Source organism: Penicillium arizonense (assembly GCF_001773325.1).
Source record: "Penicillium arizonense strain CBS 141311 chromosome Unknown PENARI_contig007, whole genome shotgun sequence".
NCBI classification, from domain to species: domain Eukaryota; kingdom Fungi; phylum Ascomycota; class Eurotiomycetes; order Eurotiales; family Aspergillaceae; genus Penicillium; species Penicillium arizonense.
In genome coordinates, this window is record NW_019173284.1 from 1,047,998 (window position 1) to 1,064,720 (window position 16,723).

Genomic DNA, 16,723 nt, shown 5'->3' on the forward strand with positions numbered 1-16,723 from the left:
CAAAAGGGGCATATAAGACAGCTTCTTTGTTTTCAGGGGCGCAATCTTATAACTTTTCCGATCTCGATATCTCGTCGCACAGGCTCGAGTGCCGAACTCCCTATGAGATTGACATGTCACAGCCGAGATGTCTTCAGGGGCATACGTGATGGCCTCCTGCAGTAGCCCCGCATAAGCAGGAGCTGAGAGGGGTAATCGGCGGACTCGTGTAGGTTCCCAGCCCCAAAGCCTGTTGAATCTCTGCTCATCTTGATGATCTTCGGCTTTTGAGTTGCAATAGTTGCGGGGTGTTTCGGCCGAGGTGACCATCGGCATGTGGAGAGCGGTCATAGCCTCACAACCTAGGTCCTACATGCATGGAGCATGCGTTGATCAAGACAAAGGATGATGGGCCTAACAAAAAGGGAGATGGTATTTATTGACATATAATAGTTACGAGTCATGTATCAAAATCCGAAGTCCAACATTCAGATAGAATGTCGCCATATCGCTGCATCAACAGCCGAAGGGCCATGCTCGAAGTTTGTGATCCACCAATAGTAACATCAAGTGACATGAGACCCTTCATCAAGACATCGATCTGTCGATCCCAGGTCCCATCAGGCACGGGTATGCGACAGTCTCCCTCAAAGAGATCAGCGTCGTGAGTTGAATGAAGTTGCAGTTGGATAACACCCTCAATGGCCTTTTGAAGGGCTGTCACAGCTATACTTGGGGTGACATGATAGGCCGTGATCGGAACTTCTGCACCTAGGCCATTTTGAAGATTGAAGGCCTCTTCCACGGGGAGGTTGAGCACGCATTCAACCGTTGATGTGACACATAACGCTGCGTCTTGTTGGTATTTCCGGATTATAGGGGCGAGTTGTTGCTCGTCCGAAACATTGAGGTACTTGGAGGCGTTTTTGAAGACGTCGTTAAGTAAGAAGATACCCAAATTCCAGAACATCACAAGGGAAACTTTTAAAGAAACACTCGTTAGTCGGCAGTGGTCGTAAAGGGAACAAGTGGAAAGAACTCGCTCACCAATAGAGATCCTAGGACAGGTCGAAAGATATAGAAAGTTGCTGATAGAATGGGCTATGAATGGTTGAAACGACGCATTCAACTGGTCGATGGCTGCCACGCTAGAATGTATGGCTACGACAATCGATTGTTGATGTCCGGGCGAAGAATTAGTTGACTCTCTCGTACAAGATTTGATGTTTATTATCTTCCTCCAGACACAGAATGTCTCTGCACTGGCCTTCAGACATATGCCCTGGACATGGCCATCAAATGCTAGAATGTTTTGATAGGCAGACCAACCCGGCATAGACTCCTTGTTCAAAGCGACTTCAAATTGTCAGTTCCGTAGATAGAAATGGGCAATCACCCTACCTTTTTCAAAGCCCCAAAGCTCGGGAATCCTGCATTGCCGGTCCGTGGCCAATGCCGCTCCTGTGTCACGGATGTAGCCAGTCCAGCGAATAAGATTCAGACTTGCTTCTAAAAGAGCACTATATGTGGAAGATGGACCTAGGTGCTCGCGGTATTGCGTAACAAGTCCATCCAAGTAGCAAAGCTTCTGCAGAGCCGAGTCAAGGAAATCGTGAGTCACGACACCTTCCATGTCCCTCACTTTTGTTGGCGACACAATGCCGACAAAGGTCAGTGTTGCGATAATGACACGAAAAGTCTTCACATGGCGAGCATCCTCTAGGAGTGCTCGGGCTCGAAGCCAAGCATCAGTAAAGGCATTTAAAGTCGAGTCAGATTCTATTTTTCTGGAATCCAGAGATTGCGGGACAATATTGCCTGTTCCATCAGCCGCCGGCAACCATTGCATTGAAAATGCAAGGAGAACTGCCTTTAAGGCTGCATCAGATTTTCTCCGTGCGTTGGAATCCAGCCGGTTGCCATAAAGGTGACTGAAATGATCCAAAAATCGAACGCTCCCCAGAAGGGAGATCTCGTGGACGATTTCCTCGTTTGTCGGTATTGAGGGAGCATATTGGGGGAGTCTGTCGTTTGGTGTATTATGTGGATTAATGGTCGGTATCGCAGGTGGCGACTCCGTTGAGCTTCCAGATTTGCTTTCTCTTATTCGATAACGATTTCCAGTTGCATAAAGATTGCAATCATAGTCGAGAAAACTACATGAACTGGCTGTTGAGATTGCGTCGTAGATCCGAGTGAGTCTATCACCAAGTATCTTTGCATCTATTCCGGTATTCAACAGGTATATTGGACTTTTGAATGATAACGGAACAGCAGGCGCATATTGATCTGTGTTCATTCGATTGAATGAATGTGAAATTTGGTTATTGATTTGAGTCTCTGTCGTAGCTGGAGTATCGCATCGTGCTGGTGCGAGAGGAGTAGATGCCTCGTAATTGTTTGATAACGATGCGAAGTGGTCATCTGGAATTCGTTCATGATCGAAGTTCAACCACGCCGCTAGGATATCCTGATCAGCCACAGAAGATGCATTGAATTGGTTTTCCGGGCTGTCGGGAAGCCTTTCGATCGGCCCGTCAAAAATATTCGGTTTATCATGCTCAGGTCCTTCCGCGGCCTCCGCACTTTTTTGTGTTTGTCTTTTGTTGACCGGGGAGCTGGGATGACGCTTCGCGAACTCGAATGTACAATGGTGTCTCAGACGTTCGCAGTTCGTGCATATCGTTCCAGACACTCCTTCTGAACTGCTTGGCACAACACAGCGCCGCTTTGAACGTCTGCACCGGTCACAACTAGTATTTTGGCGACGCTGTGGTTTCAAGAATGGTTTAGTCGCCTGTGAAACATTCTGGTCTCCTGGCATTCCGTATCTACATGGGTAGACAAGGGAATAAAGCCGAGAAGGTTATTCTTACGGCGGTATGATGATTATCCGTTCCGTGCCGCCTGCTGCCCGAGATATGAGGCATCCATCATTGTTCGTAACGTTAACGTTAGTTAACTAGTCTAGTTAAGTTAGTTAAGCTAACGTGAGATTTGAAGCAATCGAATATATGTACATCTGTTTCCTGATATCACGTTCTTATCAAAAGAAGGGAAAGTAATCAAATTCACGCCAGTTGGCAAAGAAATTGATCGGGAACTCAATCAGGTAATATCAAGGCGGCGAAGCTACACCTCATTAGGTTTCCGACTGGGCGAGTCGTAGTTTCGGTATTAATCCATTCTCTGCCTCTTCTATTCCCAAGTCATTATATTCATCACTCTTTGGGCTTTTGTCTCTCCTCTTTTGACTACTTACTCCTTTGTGGAGCGGAGCTGACAAGTGGTAAGAGTCGAACCTTCAGCTCCGTTAATTACATTCAAGTCCCATTTACGCTTTACAACTCTGTCAAATCTACCGGGCATTACGAGAATCATGGACGAAATCAAGACATACGAATTGTCTGACCTCGACAAACTGGGTTTCACTAAGAAGGTGAAAGTTTTCATTTGCTATGAGCTTCAGCCCACTGCTCATCCAGACGAGTTGATTTCCTCCGTCGTGGAAGGGGTGAGAAATGCAACTCGTCAATTTCCGTTCATGGCAGGAACTTTCGAATTTCAGCAATCTGGAAAGCTTTGCATTGTGGTATCTCCAGAAAGTCAGGTGGAAGTCAACATCCGGCGATTTGGATCCACAGAGCATAAGCCTTTCTCCATCTTGGCCAAGAACTCATTCTCCTCAAATGATCTGGACTGTGCCCAGCTTCTGCCTGAAGAGGTAAATGGCAAAAATACTGTCTGCGCCCTGCACCTGAGTCTTATTCAGGGTGGTCTAATCCTAGGCTTCCGAATGAACCATGCTGCTGGGGACTGGGCGTCAATCAATATATTCTTGTCTCTTGTTTGTCAAAGCACCAAGGCCTACCGAGATGGCCTGGAGGCTCCCAGATACGCTCCGGACCTGAACAGGACTCCGTACAATACTCCAGCACCGGACCCATCCGTCTCGAGGCAAGATTTACTAGAAAGCCTGCCAATGTTTTATGTCATGGACAAGAGCGAATTCAAGCCCCCTCCGCCACCGCCACCCTTCCAGTCAAAAATATACAAGATCGATGAGCCAATTATTCAACAACTCAAAGCGCGCTGTGCTCCGTTTCTGGGCGAAGTTGACTACGTCACCTCCTACGACTGCATCGCTGCCCTCGCCTGGAGGTCAATCACACGTTCCCGGCTTCAACTTCACCCGGAGAAGGTCATCTCGCCATCCCGCTTTATTCACCCCATCGATGTCCGTACCAGAGACATAGAGAACAGGACAACCAAGAACTACTTTGGCAACGCTGTTGTTGGGTGCCAAGTAGGCCCTGTAACTGCGCAAGAATTGGTATCAGACGGGGACAAGGAGTTTGCAACTGCAGCAATCCTTATACGCAAGTCTATATCTACAGTTAGCCTGTCCACAGTCGGGCATATGACCTCTCTCATTGGATCACTCTCCCCAACGGAAACACTGGGCAGCCGGGCGGATTTCTCCGGCATGGACGTTTTTATGAACTCCTGGTATTCGGGTAAGGCAGAGAATTATGATATTGGAGCTGGCTCGGTTCCACTCGCGGTTAGACTTGATGCAAGCGTGCCAGGAGCTTGCGCGATGATTTTGCCAAACTTCTCGTGTGGAAAGGAGAGGCTTTTTGAGGTCTTCGTGCAGTTGCCGGTTGAGGAACATGATTTACTTGGGAAAGACGCAGAATTCTCGAAATATTTTGAGCTAGTTGTGTGAGACAGGTATTCGTTATGGTGTTAGTGTATAGCTTATAGGATGGATCGAACTCATTTCCACCATTCCCACTCAGGTATTCTTTTCTCGAATCCTATCTAGAAAAGCCCGTGGACTCTAGTTTATACCTTACTAGGCTTTGGTTCAAGGATCAAGTCATGTCTGAAAAGAGGAGAGGTATCATTATACATCTAAGTTACATAGCCTCAAGCTTTGTCGCAGATTGGTCAACGAGCTATCTAGATGTTCTCCCCAGCCGCCCTGCGAACACAACCTACAATGAAGGCGGGATTGCTCATAAACGGAGAGTGACCTTCATCGCACTCTTCCACATCGAAGCAGCCCTCGCCTTGCGCGATCATCCTTCGCTGCACTGGCGGGGGCAATGCCCGATCGTTGTTGCAGACAATGTATGTGCTCGGAATTTCACGGTAAGCAGTGTACGTTACAGGAACAGCCAATGGTCCCATGGGGAATGTGCCGAGCAGCTTCACTGCCTCGTCGATATCTTTCTGCTCGCAGCGATTATAAAAGACCAGGTGAATATGCTCTTTGGGGAGGACGATTGCCCCATCCTAAATGGAAAAAGTCAATCATTGAAGTTACCATATTATTGGATTGTCATACCGCTGTGGCCTCCATTCCTCCGAATTGCGCTTGCAATTCCTGACGCTGCCGTTCGATCTCCTCCTCTTCAGGAGAAGCAGGCACCATCTGACCGAGATGGGTCTGGCCTTCGGGCAATGCCATGGCGCACATGTAAATGAGCTTGCTAACGCCTCCTTTTAGGCCTTGCGCTTCGCGTTCCTTCTTTCCCAGACCTTTAACCGCCTCGGACATGGAAATACCACCGAATGAGTGGGCCAGCGTGATGACATCCTTGCCAGCGTCCAGCTTTTCAAGAATCACTTGGCGGATAGCTTGTGCATCCTGGTCCCAGCTTGGCAGAGGAGGACTGGAGTCCACACATGGGAGAGTAACTCCGACGGCGTCGTAGTGGACCTTGGCAAGCTCATCGATAAGACCCTGGAAATGCGCAGGCCGGTGCCAGGCGCCTGGCACAATGACGACAGTGGGATTGGGCATCATGAAATTCGGTATACTTGGAAAAGTAGAAAAGAAAGCATGGACTGAAGATTATAATGTTTGTTCAAAGGCGAGTGTTTAAATACCAAGGAACTATACACAAATCTGGCCCAAGCATCGGAGCCGCCCCCAAAGTCGCCACCTCGGAGCCGCCTCGATGCGGACGTTGATTGGTACGCTGTCGCCCGTCGGTTCCGCTCCCTGCCACCCTCGACATATAGTAAACAACAGTCTTCAGGGCTGCGGAGTGTGACCATATCCAATGCGATGTTTCTTAGTGATCAAATCTAAGGTTACACGTTTTGCTCTACGCAAAACCTACTAAATAAACTTTCTAGTCCATTCCCCTAGTAACCGGACTAAATATTCTTTCTCGGCGTTAAAACACAGCAGAGTTGGCGAAGTTATATTCTAAAATTGCACTCTAAGACATTTCCAATAAATTTTGAGTAACAATAAAGTGTTTCTGGCTAGAGAAGAAAGCACATGTAGACCTCAGCAGCTTCCCTTCACGGACAGAAGTAGATATCCCGTGTAACTATCCATGCATGCCATCTGTTCCTAGGTTAGTTAAAAGTCGGGGCATTTCCATAGCCTCGAGTTCAAGATCTTTAAGCAATTCATCCAATCCGACATGGTTAATACGTCGGCATCCATCCTCATTCTGGCCAGACTGGCAATTGTCTCGGCGATTCCAGTTTCTAGCAACGCCAGCGTCAGCCATGGTAACAGCATTGCTAGTGGGAACAGTGGATGCTACCCATTGTAAGTACTACTGTAAATGTATTTAGTTCACTGTTTATGCTGTGATGTACTCATGTCGATGTAGTGCCGACCCTGACTGTGGTGTTGATGGAACTTATTGTCAATGCGCTGATGGTGAGCAGAAGTATCCCCGGCGGACTAATATCCATCCTAGAAGTATTACTGAAATTACTATAGGGCACTTTTATGTTTTGAATCGTGATACTGGGGGCTGTCATCCTCCTTGGGCATATATTGGGAACACAGAAAAATCGCTCCCAGGATTTGGATGCTATATCGCAAATTCGTTGACGGTCTCTCCCTCCTCTCGAAGTTGATCTGGTCATTTGCTAGACTATTTATAAGACTGTTGTGTAATAACGTATTCATCCCAGTCACTACTACATTGGTGCGTGAGATGCTTACCCGGTAGGAGAAAGGTCGCCGTCAAATAATGGAGCGCTAGCAAGTACGTCATTGCGATGCCACCTATCTCTACGCCCAACAAGCAAGACAGTCGCATATTTTGCTCTCCTTATTTCGAATTATGCACATCAGGCATTCAGAGTATCTAATACTTGATATCTTTTAGAGTTGCCACCCGAACCTGATGCTGGCGGCTTTTCTTCCGGAAATGTCGCCCACTTCGGTCGAATGATCAGCAATAAAACAAATTCTTGTTTCACTCAATAGTAGAACCAAATCAAGATTTATAGTCCAGCCCATCGAGTAATTGTCATGTCTTGATTGATACTTGGTTTTGAAGAATGTGACATCTTTGAATCTGGAACCCAGGGGAGCTCGAGGACCGAGATGATGTAACAATGAACCAGACCGGAGTTTTGGGTGTTTGTCCAGCTCTGCTGTATTGGTTTCAATCTTGGAACCTCTTTATGTTTAATCTCAATCATCATCTTCTAGTGGTTGCATTATTGAATTGATTCCTCAGCTTTGTCGCGAGTTACAACCATGAGCTTTCTCCGCCAGTCAGTTTTACACGCACCAATGCCACGACCTCTCCGGCTCGGAACTGTTGGGCTTCGGTCAACTCGGCCAACGTCTAGCCGGAGACGTATGGCTACAAGTGGACCGGAAATGCAGCAAGCTGTTCCCCGATGGTAAGAGTATTACCTGCGTATCTCCTTTCAGGGAGATCTCCTACTTACGCATCTTCTTTCCTAGGTTAATAGCCTTATTTGGGCTCGGCCTTCCGATCTCGTTCTACTTTTGGCAAAGGGGCGGGAAACAGAAATCTAAGACCAATGTAGTTCGCGAAGAACAACGAGGAGCACGGGGTGCCAATCAGGAGTATACCGATGGTGCAGAGGGAAATGAGGGCAATGAGCCACATCTCAAGGGAAAGGGACAAGGCTCTAGTTCATTCGATGATGACAAGGTTTGTTATTCTATCAACTGTTTATCCCAAAATCCTCTTGGTCACGTCAATCTTCTAGACTGGACAATGCACTGCCGCTAGTAAACACACATCTAACTTTCGATAGCCTCGAGGCATGGGCTCCGCGGGCGGTCCAACAACCATGTCGTTCAAGCAGGAGGGTCTTTCGAATTCGAACACTATGAATCCATATATCAACGAGCCCGGAAAAAGCAAAAAAGGGGAGGGTGAGACTGAGACTGTGAAGGTAAAGGGTACTGTGAGGACCGACAGACCCCAGGTGTGACGTAAGAGATATCTCGAGCTTATAGCAAAATTATTTATTCATATGTTTGTCAAGATAGAGCAGAAAGTAAAGCTAGGAACTTGTGACTGAAGTGCAATCACGTACTGTAGACTAAGGCGACCAGCATACATGACTTAGGTTAGCTTCAAGCTTTTAAGTTACTATCCAGAAATTCTGCTACGACTTTGTCATCAATATATTTTCTATGAATAATAACCTAGACTTATCTATTGATTTTATTCACTCCCGATCTTATGCTTATTTTTTTCTAATTAGGATTCGTCAGGGGGTCTGTGCCACTTAGGGGGCTATTTGTATGTATGTCCATCGATAGGCGCTGGGAACTAGCGATCGATAGCTCGAGATGGCGTACATTGTTATCTTCGCCCCGCAACATCTACAATTACACTGTGCTAACTGGTCATAATTCATTGAGATTGGTTCCTTCCGTAATGCACTGTAATTTCCTTCACAGATTTCCAATATAGTATAAGAAACTGCACCATAACGCCTGGTAATTGAACTGGAGCTAAGGCTGTGACTTTACAAGCCATTTAGACGCTCATTTCAACATGCAAAGTAAAGCCCGTGGTCTTTTATTACCCCGAACTAACGCCGGGGTGTGTCTTTCCAGCTGCAAGCTGCCGACCTCGCTTGATTATTAGGAAAATTGCCAATATCTGAGCAGCCGCAAATCCGATCATGACACGCATCTGCGTACTGTAACTCCCAGCGAAAATATCTTTCACCTGTTTCTGTAGATGTGGTGATAGGTGTTCTATCGATTTCACGTTCTCGAGGAACAGATGCAGTTCGTGGGATGTCAGAACACCGTGCAAATGATGTGCCAGTCGGCCGTTCAAGATATTGGATGCAATGGCAAGACCGATAGCACCTCCGAGGAACCGGAACTGCACAACAGCCCCAGTAGCAATCGCTATTTATGACAAGAGGATGTCAATCAACCAATATAACTCATCACGTAGAAGGGGGAGGACTTACCAAGATCTCTGTCTTCGACTACGTATGGTGTTGATAGCACCAAAACTCCCATTATTACCCCCATGCCTGCGCCTGCAATTGCCTGGTAAACAATATCCGTGGCATGAAAGCCATGTGATGTCGTAATGGTTGAGAGAAGTCCCATGCCGACAGTGTGAACTACACAGCCCACGAGCAGCGTGTAAACAAATGGGATACGTCCTCTAGAGCTGGCGACGTTCACAATGGCCGCCGCAAATGCAGCCACAGCCGAGTATCCAATCAAGTAGATACCAGAGTCTAACGGCGATTTGTCTAGCAGGATTTCGGCTTGCTGCGGAACATACACGATGACAACATTGAAAGGTACACCAATGACAAATGAAGAGCTACATTCAGTCAGTTTAGCACGATTTCTTCACATATTGGTGTTGGTTCCGATTCTCACATCAGTATACCCATCCACGGACGGTCGAATAGCCAGCGTTTGGGGAATATGGGATCTTTCCCCGGAATTCCTGAAATATACCACTCCCAAGCAAAGAAAGCAATCCAGGAAACTCCCGTTAGAACGAGGAGCGCAATTGCACCCCCGGAGGACCATGAAAACGCTAGATTCGTCTCGTTCAAGACAGCGACAATCAAGAACGAGCCTGCCATCAGCAGGACTGACCCCACGAGATCAAGATTTGCAAATGAATGGTACGATGCTCGCGTTCTAAATGACGGAGTATGCTGATCGAGACCGAAGTTTGTAGGCATAGCAATGAAGATAACAATGATCGCAATACCGCATAATGGAGCACTTATAATCGATCAGCACGTTCAGAACAGACGACGGGCATCTACATACTTGATAAGAAAAGCCCATCTCCAGGCCGAGACTTGCGCAAAGGCGCCTCCGATTATTGGGCCTATCAAAGATGCAAGAGCGAGGCAAAATGACATGAGACCACTGTATGTCGGAAGCTTCGTTTTAGGAGATATCTCGTAGATGCATAATAGTGCCAGTGCATATGCACCAGCGCCCCCTATCCCCTGGAGTGCTCGAAGAATTATACTGTATCAACATGGTTAGTCTCGAACAAGTCCACGCCAAAGAGTGTTGTTAAATCTCACAGTTGGTTGATTGTGTGGGCGCATCCGCATCCAATTGAGAATGCGAGCAGAATAACAAGCGAAGCAATTGTAGTGTGCTTTCTCCCAATTATATCACTCACTTTTGTCCATATTGCCATGGACCCTAAAAGCATTCTGGAATCAGCAAGGTAACATTAACAGATAGCAGGAAACCATATAGAATTAAATGTATCAAAAGACACCCCAAACTGCATAGTGACAAACTCAAAAGTAAATTTAGGAGTCATACCTGTGTAGGTGGCCAGGTACCCGGTGACGATCCAACTTCTTTTCTCAAAGCCTTTCAGGTCATCTGTCATGCTCGTGAGAGACGAGCTTACAATCGTCACATCCAGATTGGAGAGGAAAAATCCAATCAAGAGCCTGTCACAAAACGTAAGCATTCGTCACCCACAGCCTTATGGCACTTCGCCGAGCAAATATACCCTATGGTAGTAAGCACGAGTCTCCATCCTGTCGGATAGACGATTTCACTTCCGGGAGAAGGTGCTCTTTGTGTCGACCCCTTTTCTCTAGTATCCCTCCTTGAAGGCCCATTGCCACCTTTCTTCTGGATGGGTTCTGCGAACTTGATATGGCTAGACATGGTGTCAGGCCTGTCAACGAGACGTGCTTCAAGCGTGGGTGGTGGATGGGGTGACAGCCATTGCGACATGGGAGATTTGGAATGGGACTGTGTAGGACCAAGCCCCGCGGATTTCATCACAGGGGCCTCAGGTGGAACGTAGACGCGCGATGACAGAATGTGGATTGTCTAGGAGAAGGGGGATCTGCGCCGATCATTGAACCTAAAGCTGAATTGAATGGCTTGGCGTATATTTGTTTTTCTGGGGACGCGCAAGTAGAAGAATTTTGACCTTTTCTGCTATCTCATTTTTGTTCAAATTTCTGTTCTTTGGCTGCTTGTACTCTGCTCATTCTTGTTACTAAAAGGTAGATCCGTCGGGTGAATATGAATCCAATGTCTGTTTGGCAATTATTTGACCTTCTCCTTGCTCGGGGATACCTAGGTAAATACATCATATGTCTGTATCCCTGCAGTAATTCCTCGCTGATTTAAGCTGTATGTTTTACTTGAATACCTTATCTTTGGTGGCTGCTCCGAGATTGTTCGCGCCGAATTCCACTTGCCCCTTCAGTAAGACCGCTTCAATTTTAGCGTGTTCACTTCACAAGTAAAAATAAATAAGAGTCACTATACGCTTCATTTTCCCGTTCTAAGGCATGAGAATTTGCACGCTCCATCCAGACTTTATCTTTGTACAGAACTAGACCTGCGGACATATGCCCTAGGGGTATCTGAATGAGACCAAAACTGAGCATAATTGACAAATGTATGATGTCAAATCTGGTAAAGGGGTCGCACAAAGCTGTTGAGAGCCCTACTGTATTCTGGGAGATACTGCTTGGAATGGAAGTTAAGTCAGCATAGATCTGGTTTTTGGGAAGCACTGTAATTGGGTGCAATAGCCTGTGCGCACACCCTCGCATTAACGTTACAACCTGTCGCACCATGAAGGACCGTGTCGCAGCTCCCAAATACCTCCTTGGCAGATAACTGAAGGAAAGATAACTGGTTGTCTTTGGCCGCTATTGTGATCTAGGCTATATTACAATACTGTTCGAAACACCTCACGGCCCGTTCCTAGGCGAGAATATTCAAAAAATACTTGTATTGATACTAGTAATTAATACAGCCCCTGGATCAGAGTTTGAATAGCATCACGTGTGTAAACCATCTCTCAACATCATCTATATAAGATGGGAAAGGTGCGGAGCAATTTCAAAGAACTGCCAATTGAGCCCCATGGCATCATTTGGGAAGATGACTTTGTCGATGCCGAACACGAACAACGTCTCATCTCCATCTTCCTCAATGAGCTGAAATGGCCCGATCGCCCTGGCCGTATATCCCTCCACTACGGCTACACTTTCGACTATAAAACATTTGGAATAGACCCTGAAATTCCCTACAAAGAGTTCCCGGAATGGCTCCAACCACTCATCCCGACTACCGAGGACCGACCACCAGACCAGGTCTGTCTGCAGTATTATCCACCAGGTGCTGGCATCCCTCCACATGTAGATGCGCACAAGCCGTATGATCAGCTCTACGCGCTATCTCTGGGTGCACCGGCTATGATGTTGTTCCGCAGGGGTGAGCAGCGGCTCGAGGTTGATTTGACCCCGCGGAGCATGATGCAGATGAGCGGGGACTCCAGGCTGCATTGGACGCATGGCATCAAAAAGCGAAAGACGGATACCCTTCCAGATGGAACCATTAGACCGCGTGAAAATCGATGGAGCATTACTTATCGGTGGCTCAGAGAGGGAGAATGTGAATGTGGGAACCTTGAGCTGTGTGATACTGCTCAACGACGGAATGGCGTTGAGAAGGAGAAGAGATCAGTCAAGGAGTTGGCTGAGAAGGCAGCTGCTGAAAAAGTGAATACTGAGCAGCCAGCTGCAACAGTTGCTTGACCTGGCTCGCTGGCCTATTCGTTTTACAGGGTCCCAGGCTTCATTCATCCTTCAGCGTGTACATAATATCGAAGCGAAATATACCCAAATCTTGCACGATACCTCTTGGTGAAACCACGGTGGAGGAACGGTTACGTCCAAGATATTCTGAGTTTACTTAATATTGACTGCTACCACCAATAGTATTTTGTCTCTTGCCGCCCAGCTGCTGCACCTCGTGTCTAGCGCGTGGCTGAGCCTTTGGGGCTGAGAATGCTTTCGTTCTGCCCACCATGCCATGGAATTTCTCGCTTCCCAGATGTAGTTTCAAAACGCATCAATCTCTCCTACTGTCTTCCGGCCTCTCTCCAAGATTCATTCGTGGGCGAATTAAATTTTTGACATGGCCTGTCCGCCACGAGAAACATTCCAAATCGGATGGATATGTGCCCTGCCAATCGAGGCTGCCGCAGCTATGGAAATGCTAGATGAAGATTTTGGCCCTCTTGATTCTCAAGATATGTCCGACTCAAATACCTACACATTGGGCCGAATCGGGAAACATTATGTTGTGATCGCCTGCCTCCCTGCAGGACAATATGGCAACAACGCGGCTACCACGGTCGCAAATAATATGGTCCGCACATTCTCAACATCACTCCGCGTCGGACTGATGGTTGGTGTTGGAGGCGGGATTCCGTCGACTGCTCATGACATACGACTTGGCGATGTTGTAATTAGCTGCCCGGAACGCACTGTCGGTGGTGTTGTCCAGTACGACATGGGGAAAGTCGGCTTGGATGGTGGATTCTATCGAAATAGGTCTCTAAACAGTCCTCCTAGGTCACCTTTAACAGCAGTCAGCTCGATGAGAGCCGCTGAGTTAAGAGATGATCCCCGCTTTCCGGAATATCTCGCCAACGCGACTAGAAGAACCACACGAACCCGAAAGAACTTTAGCCGACCTAATTTAGAACAGGATCGACTGTTTAAGCCGGAACACGATCACCCGGTGACTATTAATAGCTATGATGGTTGTCCGGCAGAATGGGAAGAGATAAGGAGCAAGCGAGAGAGCAGCGATCCACAACCACACTACGGTATCATTGCGTCTGGAAATTCTGTTATTAAACATGTAGGGACCCGGGAAAAGCTTAGGCTGGCCACTGGAGCATTGTGCTTTGAGATGGAGGCAGCTGGGTTAATGCAGGACTTTCCTTGTATTGTCATCCGCGGGGTTTGTGATTACGCCGATTCCCATAAAAACAAACAGTGGCAAGGATATGCCGCTTTAGCAGCGGCATCGTATGCCAAAGAGCTGCTAGGATATATACCAGTGGCCTATGTTTCGCAAGAGAGCTTGGTGGTGGATGTATGTAGTAAGTAAAATCAAAATTACCTTAGACTTTTATCGAGAGTGGCTTACTCATATGGCTGTATAGGTATTGATGAATTGAAGGACGAAATCAAAGGCACAAATAAACGCCTAGACCGAGCATACAATCAACATTGGACAGATCGGCAACGACGTTGTCACCAAGCCTTCAAGATATCAAATTACGAGGAGCAAAAGAATATCAATCCGACAAGAGTGAAAGGAACCTGTCAATGGGCCCTGCAGAACCCCGAATACATTCGTTGGTGGGAGAGTACATATAATGATCTTCTATGGGTCTCAGCCGATCCGGGCTGCGGGAAATCTGTACTGGCCAGATCGATCATCGATGACGTGCAAGCTTCTAGTCCAGTGACCATGTGTTTCTTTTTCTTCAAAGATAACGACGAACAGAACCATCTTGCTACAGCTCTATGTTCGATACTACATCAGCTCTTTAGCCAGCGGCCTTATCTATTGCATCACGCTATTCCGTCCTGGGAGAAAAATGGGGAGAGACTTCAACAAGAGGTCGATGAGCTTTGGCGGATCTTTACAGCGGCCGCATTAGCGGACGTGTCACATAATACGATTTGCATATTCGACGCGCTTGATGAATGCCGTGAAATGGATCAGGGCCAATTGATTGAGAAGCTCCAAACCTTTTACTGCCAGCCATCAACAAAAGATACCCGTTTGAAAATCCTGGTCACTAGTCGACCCTACGATCATATACAGGATCATTTCCGAGCAATTACCGATTCATTCCCTCATATCCACATTAAGGGGGAGGAAGAAAATGACCAAATCGGTGAGGAGATTGATCTAGTAGTGAAGATTCGAGTGAGAGAACTAGCCGAAACAGTTCCACTGTCACTAGACGTTTATCAGCGAGTTCAACAGCAGCTTCTTCAAATGGAAAACCGTACATATCTCTGGCTACACCTAGCCATTGATGATATCCGCACCACCTTTAAGCGCAGCCTTCGGCCTACAGAGAGTTCGATCACGCTGATACCGCCTTCTGTGAATGCAGCATATGAAAAGATCCTCTCTCGAGTCCCAGTTGATCAAACAGATATAGTCAAAAAGGTCTTAGAGATCATCGTGGCGGCACGGCGTCCTTTAACAATACGAGAGATGGCCATGGCCCTAGGCATTGCCACTTGCTTAGGACCGCGAACGACAATACAGGCTGGGCTCGATCCAATTGATTTAGACGAGAAGCTTCGGCAATTATGTGGCCTATTTGTCTTTACCAATCACTCCAAATTTTATCTCATCCATCAGACAGCTAGAGAGTTTCTTATCGAAAAGAAAAGGTTGAACATTCTCAATTTCGCATACTGGAGCAGCCTAAGTGATGCGGAGGATTTGATGGCTGAAATCTGTTTGCGATACCTTTTAATGGAGGATTTGAAAGACTGCGAAGGCAAATCAGGCTCCAATATCCGAAACCTCCTAGAATATTCAGCAGTACATTGGCCCGATCATGTGCGACATATGAATTCGACTGCATACCAACTGACTGATTTGCTGCATCAAGTGTATAACAAACTTACGACCTGATTTTGTCTTTGGTTTCCTATATTTTGGAACGCGATCGGGGGAGATGAGAAAAGGCCTTCAATGGATGCAATTCATCTGGCAGCCTTTAACGGGCATGAACAAGTGGTCCACAGTCTATGTGCTGAAGATCAAAGTGTTATAAATATAGCGGATAGTACGGGGTCATATCCCGTGTTTTGGGCATCGTTAAATGGATATAGCAAGATCGTGCAGGTGTTGTTGGATCACGGAGCCAATTTCAATGTCCAGGGTGGACGCTACGGCAATGCGCTACAGGCTGCTTGTTCTAAAGGACATGACAATACTGTACAGATATTGCTAGAGTGCGGAGCCGATGTCAATGCTCAGGGTGGACTCTACAGGAATGCGCTACAGGCTGCTTGTTCTGAAGGACACGACAATACTGTACAGCTGTTACTAGAGTGTGGAGCCAACGTCAATGCTCAGGGTGGACTCTACGGCAGTGCGCTACAGGCTGCTTGTTCTGAAGGACACTACAATACCGTGCAGCTTTTGCTAGAACACGGAGCTGATGTCAATTCTCAGGGTGGACTCTACGCCACTGCGCTACAGGCTGCTCATTCTAAAGGACATGATGAGATCGTGCAGATGCTTCAACTACATTCCGTTGCTCAATCAGTGTCTCATAGGCACCCTTGCAAGAGGTCCAAGACTTCGTGAGACTTCCAAACAGCGACTTCCACGCTATGCTATCAGTTCCTGCATTTCAGACCTGCTCCTTCTAGAAACATTCTTTGCAAATGAATTTGATTGTATTTTCTGGATCTTTTGCATACTACTCCGGTAGTGCCATATCCCGCCTTGCGGGCTTAACGCCGATGGGACCGTACATCGCTTTCAAATCATGCTTTTCTCTGGTCATCGGCGATACTGTCAATATTACTTAGGGCTAACTACTTTTGAACTTGATATAGGAAGCGTAAGGGTTTAAAATAGTTATAACTTAGCTTTAGGTGGAAA

The 16,723-nt window shown here is 46.9% G+C and overlaps 8 protein-coding genes across 8 annotated transcripts; 4 read left to right on the top strand and 4 right to left on the bottom strand.

Annotated features, from left to right (window-relative positions):
• Nucleotides 1-46: 46 nt before the first annotated feature.
• Nucleotides 47-315, bottom strand: PENARI_c007G12480 (uncharacterized protein; the record flags this gene model as incomplete). Its single annotated transcript, XM_022631261.1, has 2 exons — nucleotides 47-52; nucleotides 121-315. 2 exons carry the CDS (start codon nucleotides 313-315, stop codon nucleotides 47-49), a joined length of 201 nt encoding a protein of 66 aa, XP_022489216.1.
• Nucleotides 316-439: 124 nt separating this feature from the next.
• PENARI_c007G04682 (Zn(II)2Cys6 transcription factor domain-containing protein) lies at nucleotides 440-2,803 on the bottom strand (the record flags this gene model as incomplete). The annotated part of the gene is made up of 4 exons (XM_022630903.1): nucleotides 440-960; nucleotides 1,027-1,140; nucleotides 1,228-1,335; nucleotides 1,381-2,803. 4 exons carry the CDS (start codon nucleotides 2,801-2,803, stop codon nucleotides 440-442), a joined length of 2,166 nt encoding a protein of 721 aa, XP_022489207.1.
• A 555-nt stretch (nucleotides 2,804-3,358) lies between these two features.
• On the top strand, nucleotides 3,359-4,708 carry PENARI_c007G00048 (uncharacterized protein; the record flags this gene model as incomplete). Its single annotated transcript, XM_022630681.1, has 1 exon — nucleotides 3,359-4,708. One exon carries the CDS (start codon nucleotides 3,359-3,361, stop codon nucleotides 4,706-4,708), a length of 1,350 nt encoding a protein of 449 aa, XP_022489144.1.
• A 236-nt stretch (nucleotides 4,709-4,944) lies between these two features.
• PENARI_c007G10284 (alpha/beta hydrolase) lies at nucleotides 4,945-5,791 on the bottom strand (the record flags this gene model as incomplete). The annotated part of the gene is made up of 2 exons (XM_022631165.1): nucleotides 4,945-5,280; nucleotides 5,333-5,791. 2 exons carry the CDS (start codon nucleotides 5,789-5,791, stop codon nucleotides 4,945-4,947), a joined length of 795 nt encoding a protein of 264 aa, XP_022489108.1.
• A 634-nt stretch (nucleotides 5,792-6,425) lies between these two features.
• On the top strand, nucleotides 6,426-8,217 carry PENARI_c007G12070 (uncharacterized protein; the record flags this gene model as incomplete). Its single annotated transcript, XM_022631248.1, has 4 exons — nucleotides 6,426-6,556; nucleotides 7,523-7,653; nucleotides 7,804-7,931; nucleotides 8,038-8,217. The coding sequence occupies 4 exons, from the start codon at nucleotides 6,426-6,428 to the stop codon at nucleotides 8,215-8,217; spliced, it is 570 nt and encodes a 189-aa protein (XP_022488991.1).
• Nucleotides 8,218-8,746: 529 nt separating this feature from the next.
• Nucleotides 8,747-10,924, bottom strand: PENARI_c007G00194 (uncharacterized protein; the record flags this gene model as incomplete). Its single annotated transcript, XM_022630685.1, has 8 exons — nucleotides 8,747-8,752; nucleotides 8,832-9,154; nucleotides 9,220-9,587; nucleotides 9,647-10,003; nucleotides 10,052-10,258; nucleotides 10,419-10,441; nucleotides 10,521-10,701; nucleotides 10,764-10,924. The coding sequence occupies 8 exons, from the start codon at nucleotides 10,922-10,924 to the stop codon at nucleotides 8,747-8,749; spliced, it is 1,626 nt and encodes a 541-aa protein (XP_022489436.1).
• Nucleotides 10,925-12,099: 1,175 nt separating this feature from the next.
• PENARI_c007G02520 (uncharacterized protein) lies at nucleotides 12,100-12,819 on the top strand (the record flags this gene model as incomplete). The annotated part of the gene is made up of 1 exon (XM_022630793.1): nucleotides 12,100-12,819. One exon carries the CDS (start codon nucleotides 12,100-12,102, stop codon nucleotides 12,817-12,819), a length of 720 nt encoding a protein of 239 aa, XP_022489229.1.
• Nucleotides 12,820-13,201: 382 nt separating this feature from the next.
• Nucleotides 13,202-16,488, top strand: PENARI_c007G07930 (uncharacterized protein; the record flags this gene model as incomplete). The annotated part of the gene is made up of 4 exons (XM_022631048.1): nucleotides 13,202-14,177; nucleotides 14,241-15,649; nucleotides 15,992-16,345; nucleotides 16,393-16,488. The coding sequence occupies 4 exons, from the start codon at nucleotides 13,202-13,204 to the stop codon at nucleotides 16,486-16,488; spliced, it is 2,835 nt and encodes a 944-aa protein (XP_022489187.1).
• Between the last annotated feature and the right edge of the window lie 235 nt (nucleotides 16,489-16,723).